This window comes from Sceloporus occidentalis, unplaced genomic scaffold (genome assembly GCF_023333645.1).
Source record: "Sceloporus occidentalis isolate IW3139 unplaced genomic scaffold, rSceOcc1.0.p SCAF_3, whole genome shotgun sequence".
In the NCBI taxonomy this organism is placed as follows: domain Eukaryota; kingdom Metazoa; phylum Chordata; class Lepidosauria; order Squamata; family Phrynosomatidae; genus Sceloporus; species Sceloporus occidentalis.
Window position 1 is genome coordinate 74,246,045 of NW_028316983.1, and position 23,617 is coordinate 74,269,661.

A 23,617-nucleotide genomic window follows, 5' to 3' on the forward strand; every position below is an offset into this window, starting at 1 on the left:
CAAAAAGTCCTGCACACTCAAAGTTAGCATGTCAAGAACAGCCTGAATATTCCTCCCGTGCTATTTTCTATATGTAGCATGGGGACTTTCAGTACAGCATTCAAACATGAAAATCCTTCATCTTGGTATGGCTCAATTCAGAAAAAGTTTTATTAAAAGTTGCCAATTGGCCATTATGTACAACTGTTTCTTGAAACGCATCATGTTTAGGCGGTATCAGCTAGTGGGCATGGACAACAGCTGAGGACACAAACTCACATCTATAGATTAAGAGTCACTCATGAATGAGGAACCGGATTGAATCAGCAAACAAGAAACAGAAATAGCATCAGAAAGAGGGAGTACATTCTAAGCAAGGGACAGTCTTTTTACCATGATTGGCATTCAAAGGAAGCATCCTAGTCAGCGGAGAAAATGTGATTAAAAAAACAACAACCTGGAAATGATAGGTGCTGGCCAAACACAAAAAAGATTTATGGTTTAATATTTAACATATGATTTGGAGGAGCAGTGATAGTGGAAACCCAACAGTAACTGGAGATACTAGATAGATATACTGTAAGTCCCATCCAGTCATCCAGACTCTAATCATGCAATTCTTGTGCATAAAACGTGTGTGCATGTGCACATGCAAGCATGCACGCATGCACATACACATCAATTTCCCCCTGCAACCTCATGAAATTCTAGGAACTTATTATTTCTTTTCTTTTTTCACCCTTCCTCCTTCTACATGTATACCTTTGTAGACTGTAGGCTTAAGGACAGGGAAGTTTCTATTGACCATGCATTACCATTACAGGTGCTTTGGATTCTAATGATGGGGATAAAATAAACTTCAGAGCTTGCAAAGATACTTTTAAAAAGAATTATAGAGTTGGAAGGGCCATCTAGTCCAACTCTCTGCCATGTATGTGTCATTATACGCATTCTTTTTCAGTGCAACATTGCAAGATTAGTTTAAAGAAACAAACAAACAAACCACCAAAATAAAATGAAACAAAAATATAATCTATACCACTGCTCCAATAATGTGACATTTTGCAGTCAGTACACAATAGACATAGAGTTCCCTGAAATTATGTATTATAAAATTTTGAAAAGGTTGAAGACTTTTCTTGTTCATCAGAATTATAGGTTTTCCCAGAGGAATGTAGGTATTGTTTTCCAAGAAGAGATTCTCTGTTTCTGGTTACTTTGTTTGGTCCAGAAAACATTTAACCTACTGTCATGCTAATGAAGAAAATCCCATTCCAGCACTGACCTGTACAGGTAGTTGGGTCTGTTCCCTGCGATGACAGCAACGGGCACATCAAAAACCTTGTTGTCTTTGAGCTAAAAGAGAAGGAAGTTCATAAGATATTAAGTTCAAACCAAATCCACATCCTTTTCCCACATACCCATTGCTGATTTGCCATTCTCTGGAACATTCATAGGAGGAATAAAAGGAACAACTATATCCAAAAATTATAGATGCTTTCATGCATTTTATTTAGTTGATTATATTTATATTCTGCCTTTCTCTCCAATGGGCGTATGTCTCTCCTACTCTTTATTTTATCTATCCTCCTAACACCTCTGAGGTGGGGAGAGAGGAAGACATACAAGACTAAATTCTAAATTTAGGGCAAGTCTAAATTCACCCAATCGGTTTCACGGTTCAGTATGGACTAAAAGATGGATCTTCCAAGTCCCAGTCCAGCATTCTCATCACTAAAACAAATGCTATGCTAGTGATTGATACAGATGAAACAGTTTCAGATAGGTTCTCTTCAACAGTTTTTAAACAGTTTTTTAAAAAAGAAATTTTTTTGGATCATTTCAAGAATGATGGTTTTTTTCCCCATAGTTGAGGGTCTTGCAGAAAAGGATGCAGAAATATGAAAGGTAGTAAGGGATATCGCTCTGAATAATGGAAATAAATCAGGTGATCAAACAAATAAACAGGCTGGACATGATGGAGGTATGTAGAGAATTGCCAAGAGCTACAGCACTGATATAAAAATATAAGGCATTTTTTCCCAAAATAGCATGCTAATTATACATATCGGCAGCACTGACTGGAGACATTTTGCTACCTGACACAGAAGAAAAAAATTGCCTTCCTTACCACACACTCTGGACTAAGTCCATAGTACCCAAGTCCAATTTTGTGCATGAGGTAGATAATCCCACAAGCACCTCTCCCCCCATCCCATGCCAATTAAAGGAAAAGGAACAATGCAATTCACTTTGAAATTTGCTGCCCTTTCAAAACACCCACAAATCTGCTGGGTGAGGTGGCTGCCTCACTCTTTGTGAGATGGCCCTACACTTTTAGAAGCTACCAAGAAAGGCTGAAATAAGTCATAACATGTCCAGTGCTCACCACACACTGCCCAATTGACTGAGGGATTGGAGGAAGGCTTTAGGTGCATTCTCCTCAATGCCTCTCTCATGGAGGAAGGGAGTTAAATTTACTCACTGGCTCAGGGTTGAATTCTATAGGAGTAGGGTCTTTACAGCTGCAGACACTGCCATAACCTTCCACCTTGCTACAAAACCTTTTCCGTCGTCGGTTCAACTCTGTATCTGGCCAGTGGCATTCTGCATCTGTGAGTACAATTGAAAGTGGGAAAGTAAGTTTGAGATACGAGTACACTTTGAAACAGAGAGTCCTGTACTTTTCATGTTCATGCTAGTGAGAGCGTACTGTGAGAAACAGACTCCCTCTGAACATAGCACCAAAGAATGGGGCAGATTAGAGAGTTCACCATTAATTTTGAAGAATTTGCCCCAAGGCAAGAGGGAAACAACAAACAGAACATTGCTGTGAGGCACTGAAAAGGCTAAAGAAAGAAAGTTACAGTCAGAAAGGATCTAATGAAAGCATCCCTTTTCCAGGCCCAGCAATTTCTATAGCAATCTGACCACAAAGTTACATGAAATTATTTCCACTGGCCTACAGCACAAATTAAGGGCTTCTTGTTCTTGCTGTCTCAAGCATATTGCTCAGGTTGCCAAACTCTGATATAAACAATCCTGTTCACTCAGGTGATTATAATAATAATAATAATAATAATAATAATAGGATTTATTTATTTATTTATTTATTTATTTATTTATTTATTATGATCTGAGATTTTGATTTCTTCACTCCCCTGATGTTTTGAGTCTCCCATTTCCTAAGTCCATTAAGTACCTGCCATTCCCAATCATGTTGCTGTTCTAAGTTAATTGGGACATCCCATGTCTCTTGCCTAACAAGGTTCTTTCAGGATGTCAAGATCTCCTAGAAATAACCAAGTACACCATACCTTCTACAGAGGTTAGTTGGACTTCAGTTTTCAACAACACTGGCTCTCCCCATGAGGAAAGCACTGGGGACTTGGCATGTTTTTCACCATAGACTTCACCTGTAACAGAACATATTACCATCAAGGCCAGAAGACAGTTGTTTACCACTCACTGTTAATTTTAATTGTGCCTGTCTGCCATGAGACATATGCTGTTGCTACAGGAATCCTGCTGGATGAATTACTGTACAATGAAGCTGAGCCAACTCTGGATTTTTTTTTTCTGGGCACCATGCACCCCATCTCCTGGGGGCACAGGCAGGATCAGCAAAGCATCCTCTCAGAGTGATCAGAAGTCACTTAAAAAAACTTTTTAAAGAGTTGTGTAGCAGAAGAAAGAATGTCTCTACAAAGACAAATCTGTTTTCAGTCGCAGACAATAATTAGCAATGCAAGAGGCCTGTCTTCTGTATCCCATGCTCTCCTTAAGCTGTTGAAAAGGTATAGGTACCATAGAGAAGTGAAGACAAAGACCCTACTGCAGAGATGTGTGTCTGTCTCATCATCCTTGTGTATCTTCCTTTTAAAAAATTCTTGCCTTTGGACCACTAGGTACCCTCACCCTGTTTCTCCCCTGGAGAGAAACCTATGCCAAGACTTATGCCAGGACTCAATTCTGACCTCCTTTCTTCCCCACGAATGTCCACATGTCCCTCCAGCTGAGGGAAGCAGCAACTTGGCTTCCTAGGCTCTTCAGAAGACTCTTTGCTGTGTCTTTAAGGTGGAAGGAGCCCTCATCCTGGAAAAGGAAGGAAAATAAATGCTACAATATACACATGATTATCTCCTTGCCTCCAATCTTTGGAATAATATTTTATTACTTTCAGGAGTAGAAACGGCCTAAGAGACCTCTCCCTTATTTCTGAACTGGTCACAAAGATTACAACTATAACAGCATGGCATGTTTTATTTATAAGCATTTATAAGATTCCAGTTTCAGAGTATATTACCAGGCATCTGATACACATTTTACAGCATGAAAAGCATAGCATAGTATAGTAGTACTTCAAACCCTCTGGAGTACTTAATACATTAGGACAGAGATAAACAATTTCATGCAAGTGAGGAGAGAAGGAGAGAAGTAGGATTAGGGGAGGAAAGAAACAAGTCAAGGACAAAGAGAATGATGGAAAGAGAATGGGAAAAGCTCTTGCTAAATCATTTGTTCAGTTTACTGGCAAGAGTCATCAGTCTCTGTGGCAGCAGCTTACAAGGCAGAGAAGGGCAGAGAAGAAAAAGGAGAATGCACAAAAGAGCGTTGGGAAAAATAGAGAGAAAATGATTGCCCTTGTGCACTTTTGGTCCCACTCAGTAAAGGCACACTATTCCTGGCAGACTGTGCTTGAGGAACATAGTCCTTGACCGGGGGGAGGAGTTTCCTCACTTCTGCACCAGAAAGTCAATAAGAATGATTCTACAATTGCAGCCGGTTAGTTCAGCCAGAGCAGAATATGGGTGGACCATCTATGGAAACTGTTGGGATTGTAATTCCCACTGGCCCTAACCAGCAGACCTAATACTGAGGAAACCAGTGTTGGTGCCAATTAGGCCTCCAAGGAGAGGGCATTTTCCACAATTGGAGTGCCATGGTTGAGAAGGCCCTCACTCACATCCTCACACAGTGTATCTACCTCACTGCCTCCTCCAGTAGACCTCAATCCTCAGGCAGGCAGATATAGGGAAAGGCAGAATGCTGGAAGTTGCAATCCTACAACATCTAGAGGGCCACAGACCAAGCCTTCAGTGTCACTTTTTTTCCTTCTTGCTCCAGCCTTACACTGAACAAGACAGCTATAACCATCAACTATAGCTCACAACTGTATTTTCTAGTCCGAGAACTTGTAGATACCAAGAATTTTGGCCTGAATCCAGTTGCTTTTCTCAAATACAAGAGACCCACTTAGTCAAGTGCTGAATAAGGCAACAGATATGTTAATTGCATAGTTTCACCGTTTCTCCTTTAGCTAAGACTAGCACTTGGATTCAGGCGTATTTTATCTAGTTTAAGAACTTTGTGAAGGGAGCCTGGCATTATGGTGTTTTAAAGTATTTTATAAAGCAAATCTAAATCCTACTTTTAAAAATAATTAAGAAATAATGTTAATGTGAGCTCAAACAAACAAAAAATACAACAACACTTTGAATTGATTTGAGCCAGGCTTATGCAAATCGAATGCAGACTAAAAGAATGCAGCTTCTATCAATAATATGTGTAATATCTATATAAATTTTCAGCTGTACAATGAAAGAAGTGTGTAATCACAGGAGCATGCCTATTCTCTTGGATTTATTGAAGGGACATGGCTACCTATGGCAATATGTAGCCTGAGATAAAGCAGTAAATGGTGTCTCTCTGCCACTGTGTCCCCTTCCTCAAAACCCTAATGCTCAGTGCTAACCAGGGTGCCATTCATACTAGAGAATTATAACACTATGATGCCACTTTAAGTGCCATGGTTCCATTTTATAGAATCCTAGGACTGGAAATTTAGAGAGGGACATTTAGAATCCCCAGCCATAGTGCTGTAGTGTCTCACCATATTACAATCCCAGGATTTCACAGGGAACCATGACAACTAAAATGGAATAAAAATGCTACAATTGTCTAGTATGCTTGGGTTCCAGCTCTTCCAACCTGAGGCAGAAAATCCCACAAGAACCCCTCTCTGACCCTGGCAGTAAAAAAACAGCGATCCATTTGCTGCTTTTTAAGTTACCCCAAAATTATTGGGCTGAGGGGGTTCTCTAACTTTGTCTAATGATAGAAGTTGCTTCTGGGAAGAGCTCCCTTTTTGCTCAAGCCAAGATAACCAGAGATGTCACTGATAGCAGTAAGGAAGGAAGGCAATGCCATCAAGTCCCCCACCCCAGGGAGGATTCAAATTCCCATCAGGTCAGCTGTCCGAGGGAAGAGCAGCCCTATCTGCTGTTCTAGACATTATCTGACCTATACCCAAATTTTCTCAACAGAAGGGTGGGACAATGGGTTCCCCCACTCCCAAGACACCCAGAACCTATGTGTCTTTAATCAGGAATCTTTTACTTTGAAGATGGAAAATCTATTTGCAGAAGACCACCCTAACACTTGACTCTGTTCTGAAACATATTCTGTAATCCAACTTTTACTATGGAAATCCTAGGTCAGTAACTGTAGAGTTGAGGGTCAGCATGATGTAGTGGTTTGAGCACAAGGCTATGCCTCTAGAGACCAGGGTTCAAATCCCTGCTCAATCATGGAAACCCTCTGGGTAATTTTGGGCAAGTCAGACTGTCAGCCTCAGAGAAAAGCAAAGACAATCCCCCTTTGAACAAATCTTGCCAAGAAATTTGCCTGATAGATTTGCCTTAGGGTTTCGATAAGTCAGAAATGACTTGAAGGCACACAACCAAGTTGCAGAGTTAGAGACATTTTGTTGTGAAAATGAATAGTTGTATATTGCTAACATCTTTAAGACAAAAGGTAATACCATCTGCATTTTATACCTCTAAAGGAGGAAGGCGCAGGACTCCAACTTCCACCTACCTTAATTGTGAAGATAAGGATTCGGCCTCTGGCTACCATGTTGAGGAAAAGGACCATGGCTTCATCTTCATGTGGTGAGTAGGTGTCAAAAACCCGCTTTGCCATTACATGACCCTATTCATGCATAGAGAAGGTTGCATTAGATATTATTTGTGAGTAAGCCCTGCTTTAATATGTCATAAACAATATACAATGAGTATTAAATCACATCCAAACTTAACATACCATGACATAACATGAGACACAAAAAGTAGCAAGGTCTGTATGTATATAGCCTATGTGTGATGGCAAAATGATGATGTCTTATGGTAATACTGTTTCAAACATCATACAATGTAGGTACTGTTTATATCATTTGTTTAAGGCAGATGTATTTATTTATTGTCTGGTATGGAAGATCACAGGTTTTCAGCCCTGCTTCCTACAGTTGTAGGTAAATTACTTTATGCACAGCTTCTGGGGGATAAGAGGAGTGACTTCCTTCAGCACATCAACACTGATTTTGCTTTTCAGCCCAATCACTTACTGTAGCCTGATTCAACACAATCACATGGATGCCTCTTCCTTGCTCCCGTGCTTCATCTTCTAAAACCTGTAAAAAAACAAAAGGAACTGCAATAACGCTGAATCCTTCCAGCCATCACTACTCCTCCTTCCAGGAACTTCCTTCATTATGTGCTAAAGTTATGTAAACCAGAGTACATCTAAACACCACAGTTAGAGCAATTTGATACCATTCTAAACTGCTATGGCTCCATTTTCCAGTATCCTGGGTTTTTTGGGTTGGGTAGATACTTAGAATTCTTAGCTAGACAATTCTAGGGCATGCCCTTAAACTACAGAACTAGAGTTCTCTAGCTCTCTCACCAAACTACAATTCTCAGGATTCAGGATGATGGAGTCATGACAGTTAAAGTGACATCAGACTGTGGTAACTGTGCAGTGCAGATATACTCGCTTCAGTGACCACAGAACTGCCTTTTTACCATCATCTTGTTTATAGAAACAATTCAGCATGTAGCTGATTGTTACGGTCAAGAGGATGGGAGTAGAGATGCATGTAATGGTTTTTTAAAAAGACACTCCTACAAGAAACAACAAATAAGTGTAACTATATGACAAAATCATTTTAGGCTGCAATCCTAGGTACAACTACTAGGGAACAGATTCAACTCAACACAGCTGAATTAACATCTGAGTAAACACACATAGATGTTTATCACACTATACTCTTAAAGTGCTACTATTCCACTTTGACTCCTCTAGCTGCCTCCTGTTGCATTCTGGGATTTGCAGTTTTAAGGAGGGGTATTTAGAATTCTCAGGCACAGAAGTTATCTGCCTGAGAATTCTAAATACCCCTCCTTAAAACTGCAAATCCCAGAATGCAACAGGAGGCAGCTAGAGGAGTCAAAGTGGAATAGTAGCACTTTAAGAGTATAGTGTGATAAACATCATAGATGTAAAGCAGGAAAAGCAACTCAGATTCAAAAGAGTGCTGTGCTTTGCTTTAGAGTAAAATATGAAAATGCTTGTTCTCCTGCTTATTCCATCTTTCCTTCTGGCTGAAAGCACACACCCTTACCGTTGTGCCATCCACTGCTACGTAGACCTTGGAGCGGCTCGAATACACCTCAATATCCAGAACTTTCCTGTTATTGACAGGCCGGCGTGGGATCTCCAGATTCTGTAGGCCTTCATCTAGGGTGGGAAAAACAACATCTTGTGCTTTGACCTTCTTACCAATGCCTCCCATATAAGTCTGCCTGTAGAAATTAATCTTCTTTGTGTCCCACCACCAAAAATGGTGGGATCACAAGACAACTCCTTTTCCATGCCAGAACCTTGAGTGTGAAAATCCCTTGCAAAGGAAATTAGACTGGATCCATAATCGATTATCTTAAGATTGACAGGAAAAGTTCACTTGGCTTCTAAAGATCCTCAGCCCCAAACTGAAAGCTTTTAGTGCCATTGTTCTTAATTTTACAGCCTCATATTTAGTTTAGTTTAGTGTTTAAGCTTTGTTTTGTATACCTCACTGGAAGACATTGTCAGCATGAAAAGACAGGTATAATGTGTGTGTATAAATTTCTGAGGTTTGATTTATTTTAAAAAATAAATATTAAAAATAAATACATACAATCAAAAGATCCCTGTTCTAAAAGGAGTGCTACACATATTTTTTTCACCCTGAAGTGCACATCTTTAGAAATTTCAGTCTAGCTATTTAGTGTTATGTGACATAGATGCGCATAGTGTTATGTGACATAGAAATGAAATTACTCTCCTCTGTTTAAAAAATCTTATAATAGAACCTTTTAAGAATGATTCTCTACTAGTCTATTTTATCTATTAATTCAGGCTTCCCAGAGGTCTGGGATGGGTTTGAAGATTTGGAAAGTACCATGATGCGACTGCTTGCTTGCCCCACCTGCCCCTATAATACCCTATTATAGGAGTGCACTTCTACTTTAACAGTAATGGTTCCATCATATGGAATCCCGGGGTCTGCAGTGTAAGGAGGGGGATTATCAATTCTCAGCTAGAGAACTCTCATGTGTTGATCAAACTACAACCCCCCCAGGATTTGGTAAGATTTGGCCAGGGCAGGTAAAGTGCAATCATAGTGCTATAATTGTGAAAAGGTCCCCAGCCACAGCCCTTCATATCCTCACCATAATCTTGAGCAGACTCCTCCTCTTCATTAGCTGCTCTTCTAGTGTCCAAAATCAACTTGATGTTCACTATGACAGTTACCAGTAAAAAGACTACAGCCCCCATCTGCAAGGGAAAAGTTTCCATACCATTACATAGAAAGGAAAACCTTGGAAATCTGATGCTTCAAATTCTATTGCTTTGGAAAGATGCTGCATTTCATTCCCAGTCATAGATGTAGCACTGATGAAACATCAGAACAAAGCTTTTTGGATTCTTTTCCTATCCCTCTCACTTAGTTCTTCACAAGTGAAATGTGGTGTCCACCACCTCAGTTCATACCCACAGGGCCTATTCTGGAATGTACAATATGTGGCTTTCTAGAAGACCACCACTCCTACCAACACGTTAGCACAGCCATAGGTGAAGGAAGATGAGAGTTTTATTTCCAACATCTGGAGGGCTGCATGTTCTCACACTTGCCTTAGACACTGATGGGAAAGGACAGCCCAAGAAATGTTGATGCCTGAGGCAAAGAACAAAATGGGGCTGCTTCTATTCCATATATAGAAGCTGACTGGACTGGTGGCTGAATTTTACTTCCACATTGGCAAGGATACTGTAGTGTCTCACATCATCCTGAGGATAGTAGACCACTGAATAGGGTGAAGAACAGTCAACTCTGATTTACAACAATGGAGAATGACCATCAAAGGTAGAATGTTGATGGGTTACCAATGCTGTTTCACCATCAGCCAAGTAAGGTGGCTGCTTCACTCTGCCTAATGGTAGGGTTGGCCTTCACAGTGCAGTTTTTAGCCTCTTAAAACACCTCAGTCACCAGTACAGTTTCCATTTCCTTTGGAGAATGGAACAGCAGGAAGATATATCTGTACCAACTACAGCCAATATCTCCAGTTCTCTCTAACAAGTAAACAATGATTCTTTATAGAGGTTAAATGCAGGCATTTGGAGATGGTAATCAGGCCAGAGTCATGTGACAAAGACAAGGTGTTAATTCCATTATCAAGCAGGCTTGATTCCAGAGCTTGGAAAAATTCCTTTCTTTGATTCTAACCACCCACTCCTAGACCCAAATCCTTCTGTTACCTTGATAAGTGACCATGCTGCTTGGAGTGATTCTTGAAATTGTTTTAAATAGTAATGTTCAAACTCTAGACAATAAATGACTCAAATCTAGGAGAACTAACTGCTTTATCACACTACGGGGCAAACAGATTTAAACAAGAGTTAAACGAGAATTAAACAGGAAATGCCTGATGTTTATCACATGGCATTTCCTGTTTAACTCTCGTTTAAATCCTGTTTGCTCCCTAGTGTGATAAAGCAGTTAGTGACCTCACAAGGATTCTACATAAGTCGGAGATGTATTCTTCTAACTTTGACCAATGGTTTTTAATTTGTTGTTGATGTTTTGATGGAGGGAGATAACCATTTATAAACATACTAGGTTCAAAACAGGCAGCCTATTTTTGACATTTAGATGTTACTGCCCACCTGATATTCCAAGCAGAAGTTTCCCAGTAAATCCAGACTACCTTGCTCCAAACCAAAAGGAAAAGTAGTGAGAAAAATGTGAAGACAAGAAGAGTGCCTTGATTAAGAAAACTGAATTCAAACTAGTCTGGTGATCTCAAGGGGATCTTTTTTTAAATCAACAAGAACAACAATCCTAACATCAAACCTGCACATCTCTGGCACCTCTTAAACTGGTGCTGCAAGAATATTTATATGACTGCTGCCACAGGAGGCAGCTTACAACAAACATTCTTGGACAAGATGGGCAACACTGTACTTGTAGAAATCCACATATAACAGCTGTCATTTTATAATATGACATCAGTCTGCTACTGACATGACTTTAGGCTGGCATAAACTACAAGTTGATTTTGGGTCAATGAAAACCAGTTATTTGATGGAATCTTTAGTCCCTTGTGTCTGCACAAACTGCAGTAAAATTACCTCAGGTGAACAGAGACTGTACATTTTATTACCTAAGGAACAACTGTTTATGTAACTTGGAAAGCTGTATCATGCACTCTAAGAAACTGCTAACATTTACATCATTTCCCCCTCAAAAACAAAGCCCTACAGTAAGTCTCTTTCTTTTATGCATAGTGCATGTTTGTTCCTCTGCAAAAAAGAAGGCGTGAAAGGACAGCGATGGTAACTTTTCTTGCATGCCTTGGCCCTTCTATCAAACAAGACTAGAAAACCAGTCCCCAAAGTCCACTATATAATACATCTTGATTTATTAACTGTGGATATCTAATCCATCCATTCCTATGCTGCCTTGTCCCCTTTTCCCCAAAACATGGTGAAAAACGAAACAGCCAGATGCAGATCTAAAGCTGTGTAATTCTGAGCAAAATCTTAGTTTCTTGAAAATGTGAACTTTTAAAACATGTTGCAGTGAGTTTACCATCCTTTACAAGACCCCCACCCCAAACATTTTGACATTACAGGAAAAAATACCAACATATTTTCCTCAAACATCTGTTGAATGGGGAAATTGAGAATTTCGATTCCTACTGCCAGGCTCTTTTGCCTTATAAGACAAAAGTGGATCAAGCCAAACAACTCTCTGGTCCTGCATTCTGTGCCCATAAAGGCCAACCAGATGCCTGTAGGACACTCATAAGCAGGCCATGAGAACAACAGCACTTTGCCACTCATGTCCCCCAATGTAATTGTTACACAGAGGTATACCGCCTGTGCTGTTAAAGGTATTAAAACTAGCAGCCACTGACAGTCTTAGTTCTGTGATGTCTCAGTAACCTTATGGGTTGTCAAATACATCTGTTACCTGCAACCAACTGATCTAAGGACAGTGTATGATGACAAAGCTTGAGGTACTGTGAGAAAAGGAAGAACAGTTACTATGAGGAGATTCATATAGTGCCACATAACCCCAGTCATTTACTGAATAATAGCACTGAGAATGAAAAGTTAGAATAACTGCTTGGCCTAGAAAAGGTTTCAGTTATGTAGCAGTTGTTAAACATCATTAAGTTTAAGCAGAATCTATTTGCAAAACAAATGTGCCTTGGTTACTTAAAATGGCCAAGCTGTCCCCCAAAGCAACACAATTTCCTTGCAAACATTTAAATGGAACTCCCTTCAACAGAACCTCACTTAGTTCTCACTTAGAAACTATCTACTGCAGCAAACAACTACAACCCAACAACCCAGAAGCCTTGTGGTACATTAAATATTTGCTGTTATCATGTGCCTTCAAATTGACGTACGGCAAGCCAATTCTAGGGTTTTCACAGCAATATTATAAGGAGGGTTGCCACTGCCTTCCTCTGAAGCTAAGACAGTGTGACTTGCACAAGGTCACCTAGTGGGTTTGAATGGCTGAAAAGGGATTTAAGCTCTGGTCTCCTGGAGTCCTAGTCCAACTCTCAAACCATTATATGACACTGACTCTTATTTTAAATGTAACAAATATTATGTGGCTTAAGCTTTTATCCATTAGAACTCAGTACTAAGTTGTAGGGCTCTACAGCATGTTTAGTTCCCTTCCTGCTCAGACTAGTAACACATCCAAAACCCACAGTAACTATATCACTTATAATTCAGACACTTATGTAGTCTATACAGTCCAGATGATAGAAACAACTTCTTTTTTTAACTGTCATTTAGATTGCACAGAGAGAAAGAGACACGCCCTTTGTTTCAGATTTATCTCAGTGGGAGCAGCCCTATCCCCACCATTGTTTCCATTACTTTATTATGGAGTAGGGTTTGCAGGAATGTCACATTGCCATAACATGTAAGATGGTGCTCTAATGATCAACCCTCCTAGGATACAGAAATATAGGACAATATGGGTTTCTATGGGAACCTGAACCTGAAGAGCCTGTTCTGTGTGCAATTAAGGTGTCAGCTTTTCTCACAACATTGACAGCTTTGTATTAAACTTACTATTTTGAGATATAGGATCCACAAAAGATATTGAAATCTATTTGTCATGTCTCTGTATTGTATTCTAGATTCTTTGTGAGTAGGAGAGAAGTCAGGTAGATTATTTCCTTTTCTGGGATGTCTGAAGACAAAATGCTTGAGAAATTCATTATTAGTCTCTGAGGTCAATGTGTAGTTTATAAACAAAACACATTTGAACAGTTTGGAGATTTGGAAAGCCATTTTCTATTCCACACTCTTCTACAGTCTTGTTATTACCCTGGGCATGGGAGAATGGATGCAAGGAGAGCTTAAAAAAATTAAGCAAAGTTTTAAAGAACTTTGATTACAAAGTAGGGATGGGGAAAAGGACCATACTTTCTCTAAGAACCCATGATTCACTTCAGAACCAGAGTGGAACACATAGAGACACTAGCCACCTTGCAACCCATCCAGAATCACATAAAAACTGGGCACAGAGCTGCTTTGACTTTCTCATGGTTCTACCACGATAGTCACAATGGCTGCAACGCCACCTTCACACAATCTTCAAAGAACAGAGATCTCACCAGGGTTTGCATGTACTCCCACAAGCAAACAACAGGGGACAAGGAGCATTTGAGCAAGGCCTGTATCATCATTTTACTTTCAAAGAAAACCTCAAGTTGCTGTCTTACTACAGGTCCACTGACTCCAGATTTTAAACGGTCAGCTCAAGGAAAGTAGAGTAAGTGGTGGATACAAATTTTGATCAGGAAACCAGACAATTAAGGGTACACTTTGCTCCCCTGCCACTTCTGCCAGCCAGTGGACATAGAAAGCCATGCCCTCCACATATGTATTTCCTCCAATAAACTGATGGTAACATATATGAGATTGAGGGCAGAGGGGCTTGGAGATGTCTCATACACTAACACATGAGTCAAAGCAGACTTGAGGGCAGCTAATAACAAACAATATGCATATATGACTCTTCTCCCTTATTTAATTCTCACAATAGCCCTTTGAGGTAAGCCAGGCTGAGAGAAAGAGGTCCAAAGTCACTCAATGAGCTCCATGGCTCTTTGGGGATTTCAGCCTAGATCTTCAGTGTAGGTACTTCACCACTCTGGCTTCCCATTCCCTGCCACATCGAGCATGGACTCCTTGTCTTACTGCAGTCACTATTTTACTTCACCTTCTTCTTCAGCATCTAAAGAAGCAAGGAATTATATGAATGATTATGTGAATGAGAACAGCGCTTTCCTTCCTGAACGTCTTCATAAGTTTTCATTTGCTAGCATTTCTGTAGCAATCTCCCATTACATAAATAGATCTCTTCTACGAGCCATGCTAAAGGGAACAGAGAGCCAATTAGAGCAGCTAAAAATATATGGGGGAAATAATTAAATAGAAGCATCACAAAGAATCAAGATGAGAGTCTATTTCAAAGAAGCCACATTCCCTCCTTTCCTCTTTTGTTCCACCTCTCATCTGAAATCCATTAGAAAAAACAGGCAAAAAGGAGAAATTGACAAGTTGAAAGAAAACATGCACCATGTTGCAAATTCACAAACCTTTTTATGTATGTTTTAAAAGGCATGTGCATTGTCATAGGCCCCATACAGACTGCCAAAATAAAGCTGCTTTGGGTCAGTTTGGAGGTATGCTGTTTAAATGATGCATGCATCCTAAGAGTCTGGACGCTGCACCAAAGCTGCGCTCCAGTCCTTAGGACTGGATCGTGGCTTTGGCGTGGCTTCCGGACTCTTAGGACACATGCACCATTGAAACAGCATACCTCCAAAGTGACCCGAAGCAGCTTTATTTTGGCCTGTCTGTATGGGGCCATAGTTGGTAAGGGATTAGTTGAATAGGCTTCACAATGAACTTCCTCTATTATGAGCACCTCTCTTCTGGTGGACAAACATCAAGACTAATTGACCAGAGGTCAATTGTGAAGGTTCAGGCACAACAGCTGCATTCATCTATGAGATTGTGGTGGCTCACCTATTGGATGCCTTCCCAAAGGAGGTATAACAGCTTTGTTGATTATTAGGCACCAAGCACAAATGTTCAGTTCACTCATTTTAAAATATTTTAACACTACATGTTAACTGTACTTCTATTTGTTACCTGAGGCCTATTCAAACTACAGAATTATAGTACTATGGCTGCATTTGCAGTGCAGAAATAATTCAGTCTGACATCACTTTAACTACCATGGCTCAGTGCTATGGAATTCTGGGAATGTAGTTGTGTGAGACATTTAGCCTTCTGTATCAGAGAGTTTTGGTACCACAACAAATGACAAAGCCCAGAATTGTGCAGAATTGATGCATGGGACTTAAAGTGGTGTCAATCTGAATTATTTCTGCAAGGCGGATGCAACCCACAATTCTGCTTTATCTGCCATGGCCCTGTCCCATGGAATTCTGGGAACTGCAGTTTAGAATGCAGAATTCCCAACCAGACAGCTTCATCGCCTCACCAGACTACAAACAACTGGGAAATCAAAAAGGATGGAACCATGGAAGTGGAATCATACCACTACTGATTGTGCAATGTGAATGGGCTCCTGTTCCACTTTATGGTTCACTGCCATTTTGTGGCTAGTTTTAACTTCTGTGAATTAGCTCAAAATCATGAGAACAAAAATGTTGCACTGATTTTAAATATATAAATAAGTGGTGGCACTTTTCTTGGTGAATCAAGATTTCAACCAGGTGTGTGACTAAAAAGACGCTGTCCTGGTAATGAAGAAAATGCTGTCTCTTCTAAAATATTTATCTTTGTAATTAGAGGCGGGGGGGGGGGACCTAAGTAACACTTTACAAACTGACAGTTACGGTCTACAGTATTGGGAAAGGGCTCATTCTGTATTGATTACGTGATGATGCATGTCTCTAAATTTGGAAATTCCAATAAAGAAATAAAATGTTAAAATATAATGTAGAAAAAGTAATTTCTCCCAAACCAGGGGTGGGCAGAATGTGACCAGTGGGTTGCATGCGGCCCCTGAATCCCACTTTGGTGAGCCCTGAAGCCCTAAACTAGTCCTTCCAAATTTTTTAACTGGCATGATTTTCAGGCATTTTTTGCCCCCAGGCCAACCTCCCAAAATGTGAAAACTCCCTCACCTCTATAAGCACACCAGAACCCCATACTATTCTCAGATAGTATAGCTTCTGAAGCCAGAATTCCTACCTGAAGTCCCCCACAATAGAGGTCCTCTCTCCAGACCAAGTATTCTTTAAGACATCTGGGTCGGTGGCCCTTGCATGTGTGATGTGAACCTGTTTCTACATTCATTCAAGATAACTAGCCATGTTCAGTTGTTAGCTAACTGGATTTACTCAGTCTATGAGGAGAAGGGAAGCACACTTGTGCTTTTCCCACCTCTGCAGTTCTATCAGCTGCCTACATGATGGAGGCTCTCCATGTGAACTGGAATCCTCATTTTCGGAAGACCCAACTCAAGTAGACAGTATCCATGGATAATGGAAGGTGTCACTTTCTATGTGGATGAGGTAAGAAAAGTGACAATGGAGAGGATGGTGGTAGCATGTTCTTTTCTCTTGTGAACGGAATAAAAATGCAACAATGACTGAATAGGGCTTCTGTTTCTATGAATGTGGACAGACCTTATTAATAAGCAGTTCTAGGAGCCTTTCTGGATGAAAGATGGAATATAAATATTCTAGCTAAAACAGAAGTTATATTCTCCCAGTAGGGCAGAGATGAGCAAAGTGTGGCCTTTGGGACCCCTAAGTGCAATCCCTGAACCACCCCCACAGAAATTTTAAAAAGAATTTGGACTAAAATTTGGGTGATTATCCCCTTCCATGAAAACTGGCCAAAAGCCCATCAAACCACTTGAAAATGTGATGGTATGCTTCACCCAACCCTCTAGAACCCCCAAAGCCATCCAATAAGAAAAAATAATTAAATAAAGAAAAAATGTCTGAAAATCAGTGAAAATGGCAGCTAAGGCATCAAAAGGCACCATTGCAATCTGGAGGGTGTGGGGGAGGCCCCATCCACAGTTGTTCATCTCTGCTTTAGGGAAAGGCTCACAGCTCAGTGATAGAGCACTGAGTTCAATCCCTAGATGGCCCCTGTGGTTCCTTCCAATGCTAAAATTCTCTGAACTCCTCTTTATATGCAATCATTTAGACATTAAGAACTAATACAGTTAAGAGCCACTTTGGGTTCTGTGCAAGTACAAAGATGGGATATAAATTAAATAAATAAAAAATATTGACAGAAAGTTGAGTGTTCGGATTCTGCCTTGATGGACTCAGGCTCAAATCCTACTTTATAATCAGAACTACTTGGCATCTATGGATAGCAGCTCTTGTGGCTGCAATCATACACCTAAAGAGAATAAATCCCAATGAACTCAATAGGCCTTACTTCCAAGAACATGTGTACAGGATTTCATGGTCAGTCTCCACTCGCTGTTTGAAAAATATGACTGTAAGATGAAATAGGTAAAGCCCACAAAAGTTTACCAGTAGCCACAAAGAAGAAGTGATGAATAGCCCTTTGTTACTGCCTTCTTAAATACTTCCTCTGAAGTGCACGCAACTGGCTTGCGGTCAAGGAAACTGAGCTAAATGGACAGAACTCCTGAAATACTATATAAATGATTCATAGAAACCATTTCAGAAGAGCTAATGCACTTGTCTGTAGCAGCAAAGAGATAAAAATATCCCATGGCATTTTGCTGACCCATACTTACCATAACATGAGTTTTCATATGCGTACGCCTTTGTTTGAACAACAGCCCATGCTACATTTATTTATTTATTTATCACAATAAAGTAGCTGGCTTGCAAAATAACACAATATTCTTTTTTCTAAAGAGCAACATTACAGAACATACTTGTTCATTCCTAGATTGTTTACTCCAATAATTACTTTTTATCCTCACCTCCTGTTCACAGTAACAGTAGACATTTTCAGTTCCTTGATTTCAGAGGAGCCATAATTTAGAAACATCCTAGTGTATCACATCACTTCCAGTAACTAACATGTTTTATTTGGCATAAACGTTCATGGATTCTAACTCACTTCATGGATTCTAACCCCTTCATCAGATATGATGAAAGGGATCTCACAAAGTCCCCCCAAATTTAAGCAAAATAAAACTTGGCACCTTTTAAGGAATCACAAGATTGGTTTTGCTGCAAAAGAGTGGCATGGCTCTTCTGTGCCCCCATCCCACTAATGCAGGAGCATCTGAATCCCACAGTCTTCTCTAATCCTAATAGATCATTATACCTGTGGCCATTCATACTATTCTGTTATAGTGCTATTATTAGTGCACTTTAACTGCTCTGACTGCATCCTATGGAATCCTGGAGTTTGTAGTTTCATGAGGCATTAGGCTCTGGTTGAGAATTCTAAACATCTCTCCTTAATCTGTAGGTCCCAGATTTCACTGGATGAAACCACAACAGTTAAAGTGGAATAATAGTGTTATAATTCTGCAGTGGAAATGGAGACCTGTTATCATTTTGGTAACCTGAGCAACAGAAAAGAGGGACAGGTTCTCTTCTCACCTGACACAGTCTCCTTAGTGCCCTCTGGTTTGTCAGCTTGTACTTCCAGGCCAGGTACCAGCTGCGCTTCTTCCATGGCTTGGCTGGTTGGTTGGGTTTCCATTCATCCATCATAGTAGGCCAAAACAATTGGTAGCGGACACCTGCAAGAACTTGCTCTCAGCATCTGCTCTTCTCTAGTTGCACACTATCAATATAACCTGGCAAGGCACAGAAAAGAGAAGCCATTGAATTGCTGAAAGGCAGAACTGACCAGATCCCATTCTGAAAGTCTGAAGACTCACTTCTCTGACAAAGCAACTCAAGACTTGTGCAAACTCTGGAGGGGGAGGGGAATGCAAGTGTGCACAAATGTTTAATTTACATAATCTATTTTGCTTACAGTATGTGGAAGTTAACAAAATGTGATATTTTGGCAAGGAGCAGGGTAGAAGCATTTGCAGGTTCAGAGGAATGATGGACCATGGTGAAGAAGGTAAGCAGAGGGCCAAGGATCTATTATTGCCCAAGGCCTACCTTGATGATGTGCAGAATCTCACCAGTGTGCAAAAACAGGGGGCTCAGAAGCATGAAATATTTTGTGTAGGTGCTAGAGACTCTCACAACAGAACATCTAAGGACAGGACAAGAGGTGGGGTTGTGATACAGCCATTAGAACAAATTTATTCTGTCTTTCTCCTCAAAAAGGTACACAGTAGAGCAAGGATACCTAACCTCTTGCCTATCAACCCTTGGGTGCAGAGGTCTTGAGTAGGTTTCAGGTTATATCTGTTAACCATAAAATAAATAAATAAATAAATACTCCTCCTCCAATTTCGTTTCGGCTACTTTGAAAACTGTGGCCTGTTACAGACTGCCAAAATAAAGCTGCTTCGGGTCTCTTTGGAGGTATGCTGTTTAAATGATGCATGCATCCTAAGAATCCGGAAGCTGCACCAAAGCTGCACTTCAGTGCTTAGGAATGGAGTGTGGCTTTGGCGCGACCTCTGGACTCTTAGGACCCATGCATCATTTAAATAGCATACCTCCAAAGAGACCCGAAGCAGCTTTATTTTGGCAGTCTGTAACAGGCCTGTGTTTAAGTGCATTTCTCTGACATAGGTCCCCCCCCCCAATTCTTAAAGCAGTTTATAATCCAAAATTAAGTTGAGTTCCACTGGATAAAGGAAGAAACACACATTATGAAAAAAATCCATGCAGGCTGTTTAAGCAGTATCCCCAGCCTAAGAAGTCTAGCTGACCCAGTAAAGAAGCCTAAACTAGCCAATTCTAAATTTTTCATTCTGGGTCATCACCTCAACATTTCTAGTAGAAAGAGAACCACTGCATAAATTTCCCTCATTACTGCAAACAGCAGTCAATTACCCAAATATGCAAAAGCTATTGGGTGAAGCTCTCATAATCTCACTCACCTGTACACACTTTCCCATCCCAGTGACTTTACACTACAAAGGAAATGGAAGGACCATGGTTCAGTGACAGAGCACACCCTTTGTATGCTAAAAACCCCAGGTTCAATCCCTCAAACGGTAAGGCTGGTAAAGGTCCCTACTTGCTACCTTGAAGAATCACTGCCAGTCTGTGGAAGAGGGCTGGATCAACCATGCCATGTTGGAAAGCAACTCTCAGCACTGGCTGTACTGACTAGGATTGATGGAGTTGCAGTCCAACAACAACCAGCAGGTTGCTGGTTACTACTGCTGCTATAGGCCAGTGATTCTCAACTTTGGTCCTCCATATGAAGCCCTGGTCTGCTCGTCCAATGATGAAGGATTCTAGGAGTTAAAAGTCCCAAACACTTGAAGGACAAAAGTCCGAGTACCATTTCTGTTCATCAGTGTTCCGCAAAGTGGTGTTCCCTGGATGGCACCATTGGTTGCTGGTCTCTGGTGAGTTTCCAGGAAAGAAAGAAAGAATTGTAGCCAGTGGGCAGAAATCAGTCCATTGCATACTGGGGAAAAAAATAATTCCTGGTCCTCCACATCAGAAAGCCTGAGAAGAGCAGCTAAAGGCAATACTGGGCTATGTAGGTGAGAGGTCTGATTCGGTGTAAGTAAGTATGAACAGATGGAAGCGTCTCATGTGTTTGCCAGCACCTAAGTACATATAATCGGCTTATCCCAAGGACAAATTCCCTACCCCTAATCTTAAAACAGGAGGGATTGGGGTGGAACCTGCAAGCAATTGCTTTCCTGAGCCATTTGGCAGGCCATAGGTCCTGCATAAAAAAACAAAGCTTATGAAACAATGACTTATTAAATAACCATATTTTTCATGTTGAAAGTTGAACAGCCAAAGCGAAGCTGGAGAATGATATTGTATTCCATCATCCCCTATCTTCAACAGTCTGCAAAGCGATCTTGTAGCACCTTTGAGACGAACTGAAAGAGAGAAGTTGGTGGCATGAGCTTTCAACCAGGGCTTTTGGAGGATGAAGTCCAAAACACATAGAGGACCAAAGCTGACAATCTCTGGTCTACAGCAGGTGGGAAATGAGAAGCCTGCTTGTTGTGCTGAGAGTTGCTTTCTAACATGGCATGGTTAGAATTCTTCAAGGCTGCAAATAGGGGTCTTTGTCAGCCTTACCATTCAATAACAGGGACTGAACCTGGGGTCTTTGGCAGACAAAGTGTGTGCTCTCTCATGGAAAGCTCATGCTGCCAACTTCTCTCTTTCAGTTGGTCTTAAAGAAGTTTATCACACTGGGGCTGATTTCGGCATTAAAGAGAGATTAAAGCATATTTAAAGTGGAAAGGGCAAGCAATTGCTTGAATGATTATCCCACACAATTGCACAAATAAAGTGATGTCGGAAATGCATTGTCGCTGAAATCCTGAAAGTAAAAAAGATGCGCCTTAATACTTCTTCATGACCGCTTTAATGGCAGGGTTTTGGGCAATCTTGTTTTTCTGGGATATTCACAGGATAAACTCCTGATCTCCTTTGTGTGACAAATTTCTTAAAGATGCTACAAGATTTCGTAGCAGAAATCTTGACCCCACAGTGTAACACGGACACATTTCCAACAGCGGGTCCCACTCCACGCTTGCCTTCCTCAGCCTAAATATAATTCAGGACATTTATGGGCAGGGGGAGCAGATATCCTTAAACCCAAAGGAGGACAAGGTGCTGCAAAGCGGAGGACATTCGAAAGAGAGAAAACATGGAAGCACATTACTACAGAAAAACTAAAAACACTAACAGAAATGTAAATCCCTGCTCCTTAGCTGTGCTCCAAAGGGAGGACATTTTGGAATTCCTCCTGGAGAGAAGACAGAAAGGGAGAACCTGTCCTGGAAAAGGAGGACCTCTGATCACCCTCTTTATGGGTTTGTGGGGGGGGGGGGGAGAAAGGTGGGCCACCTGTGAAAGGAGGAGCCTGAAATATAGATCACAGGCAGAGGCAGCAAACTTGTAAGGGGGGATACATACTATAGGACTAATCCGGTTTGGCACCGCTTTAACTATTTTTCTGGCTCAAGGCTATGGAATTCTGGGAGTTGGAGTTTGTTGTGGGGCCCAGAGCGGATCGCTCCGGGCCCACAACAAACTCCAACTCCCAGAATTCCCTATCCTTGAGCCAGAAAAAGAGTTAAAGCGGTGCCAAACTGGGCAATTTCTCCAGTGTGGATGCAGATCAAGCGAAGGACAGGGGGGTGGCTGGGTGACGCTGCAGAGTGAGTCCTGGAGGGATCGATCCGATCTGGGGATCCCTCCTGGATTAGGGATCTAGGGGGATCTACTCACTGGCTTCCCTGAAGGTGCCCAGCCAGGCACTCTGGTCCTCTCCAGCATGGCAAGGGCGCCTCTCCCTCCTCCAGCCAGGGACCTTTTCCACGGAATGGAGCTGACGTCCCTGCCTGCTTCCGGCGGAGAGACGGTGCTGAAAACCTCCCCTTAAAGGAGCAAGGCCAGCAGCAGCAGCATGATCAGCATTTGCCTTGCAAAGGAGCCAAGCCACCGTTGCAGAGGGGGAATTGGCTGCCCAGCTTCACCTTCAAGAAGAAGCAGCTCTGGGCTTACCTTTGCAGCCTTTCTAGCTGGAGGCCCTCCTTAGTCCACACTGGAGAAACCATACGGATTGACACCGCTTTCATTGCCCTGGCTCCACGCGGTGGAATTCTGGGGATGGTAAACAACAACATCTTGGGGTAGCCCTGTTGGCCCTATAGCAAATCCAACAGCATCCAAACAATGATACTTTTGTGGGGCCACCCAAAAGGCACAATTCCATGTTGCAAAAGTCACCCTGGCTTCTTCTTCAGGCAAAGAAGAGGGGGGAAGTACAAACAAAAACCCATCAGTGATTTTGTCCCAGATCTGGACACAGGGCTCTTTAAAGCAATTGAAGCTGTAGAGATGGATAAACTTACACAACCATTGGATGGGAAACCAACAGGAAAAAATAGAGGAAGAATGGGAATTTGGGAGGGGGGGGGGAGAAAAATTACAAAGAAAGATGGATACAAAAAACAAAGGTATGAGGATTATTATTATTATTATTATTATCATCCTTTGGATGTATATAGGTAATATAATGTTGTTACCTAGGATATAAAATACAGTCTATTCATATGGATACAAATTTGGGAAATGTTTATATAAATAACATTTGTTGTTTGAGGATT

General features: G+C 41.1%; 1 protein-coding gene across 2 annotated transcripts in view; it reads right to left on the bottom strand.

Annotated features, from left to right (window-relative positions):
* Positions 1-22,817, bottom strand: part of LOC149316230 (protein O-linked-mannose beta-1,2-N-acetylglucosaminyltransferase 1-like) — a 41,732-nt gene extending 18,915 nt beyond the window's left edge. For both annotated transcript variants that reach the window (XR_016280450.1, XM_089515060.1), the window contains exons 1-10: positions 22,737-22,817; positions 18,990-19,189; positions 9,534-9,639; positions 8,444-8,559; positions 7,385-7,450; positions 6,859-6,972; positions 3,957-4,074; positions 3,297-3,395; positions 2,465-2,592; positions 1,265-1,335 (exon numbers count right to left, since the gene is read on the bottom strand). Coding sequence is in view for 1 of the 2 variants with exons in the window: in XM_089515060.1 (XP_089371186.1) it covers positions 1,265-1,335; positions 2,465-2,592; positions 3,297-3,395; positions 3,957-4,074; positions 6,859-6,972; positions 7,385-7,450; positions 8,444-8,559; positions 9,534-9,639; positions 18,990-19,103 (932 nt within the window). In the remaining variant the exon portion in view is untranslated. The remainder of the gene's footprint in view (positions 1-1,264; positions 1,336-2,464; positions 2,593-3,296; positions 3,396-3,956; positions 4,075-6,858; positions 6,973-7,384; positions 7,451-8,443; positions 8,560-9,533; positions 9,640-18,989; positions 19,190-22,736) is intronic.
* Positions 22,818-23,617: the final 800 nt, after the last annotated feature.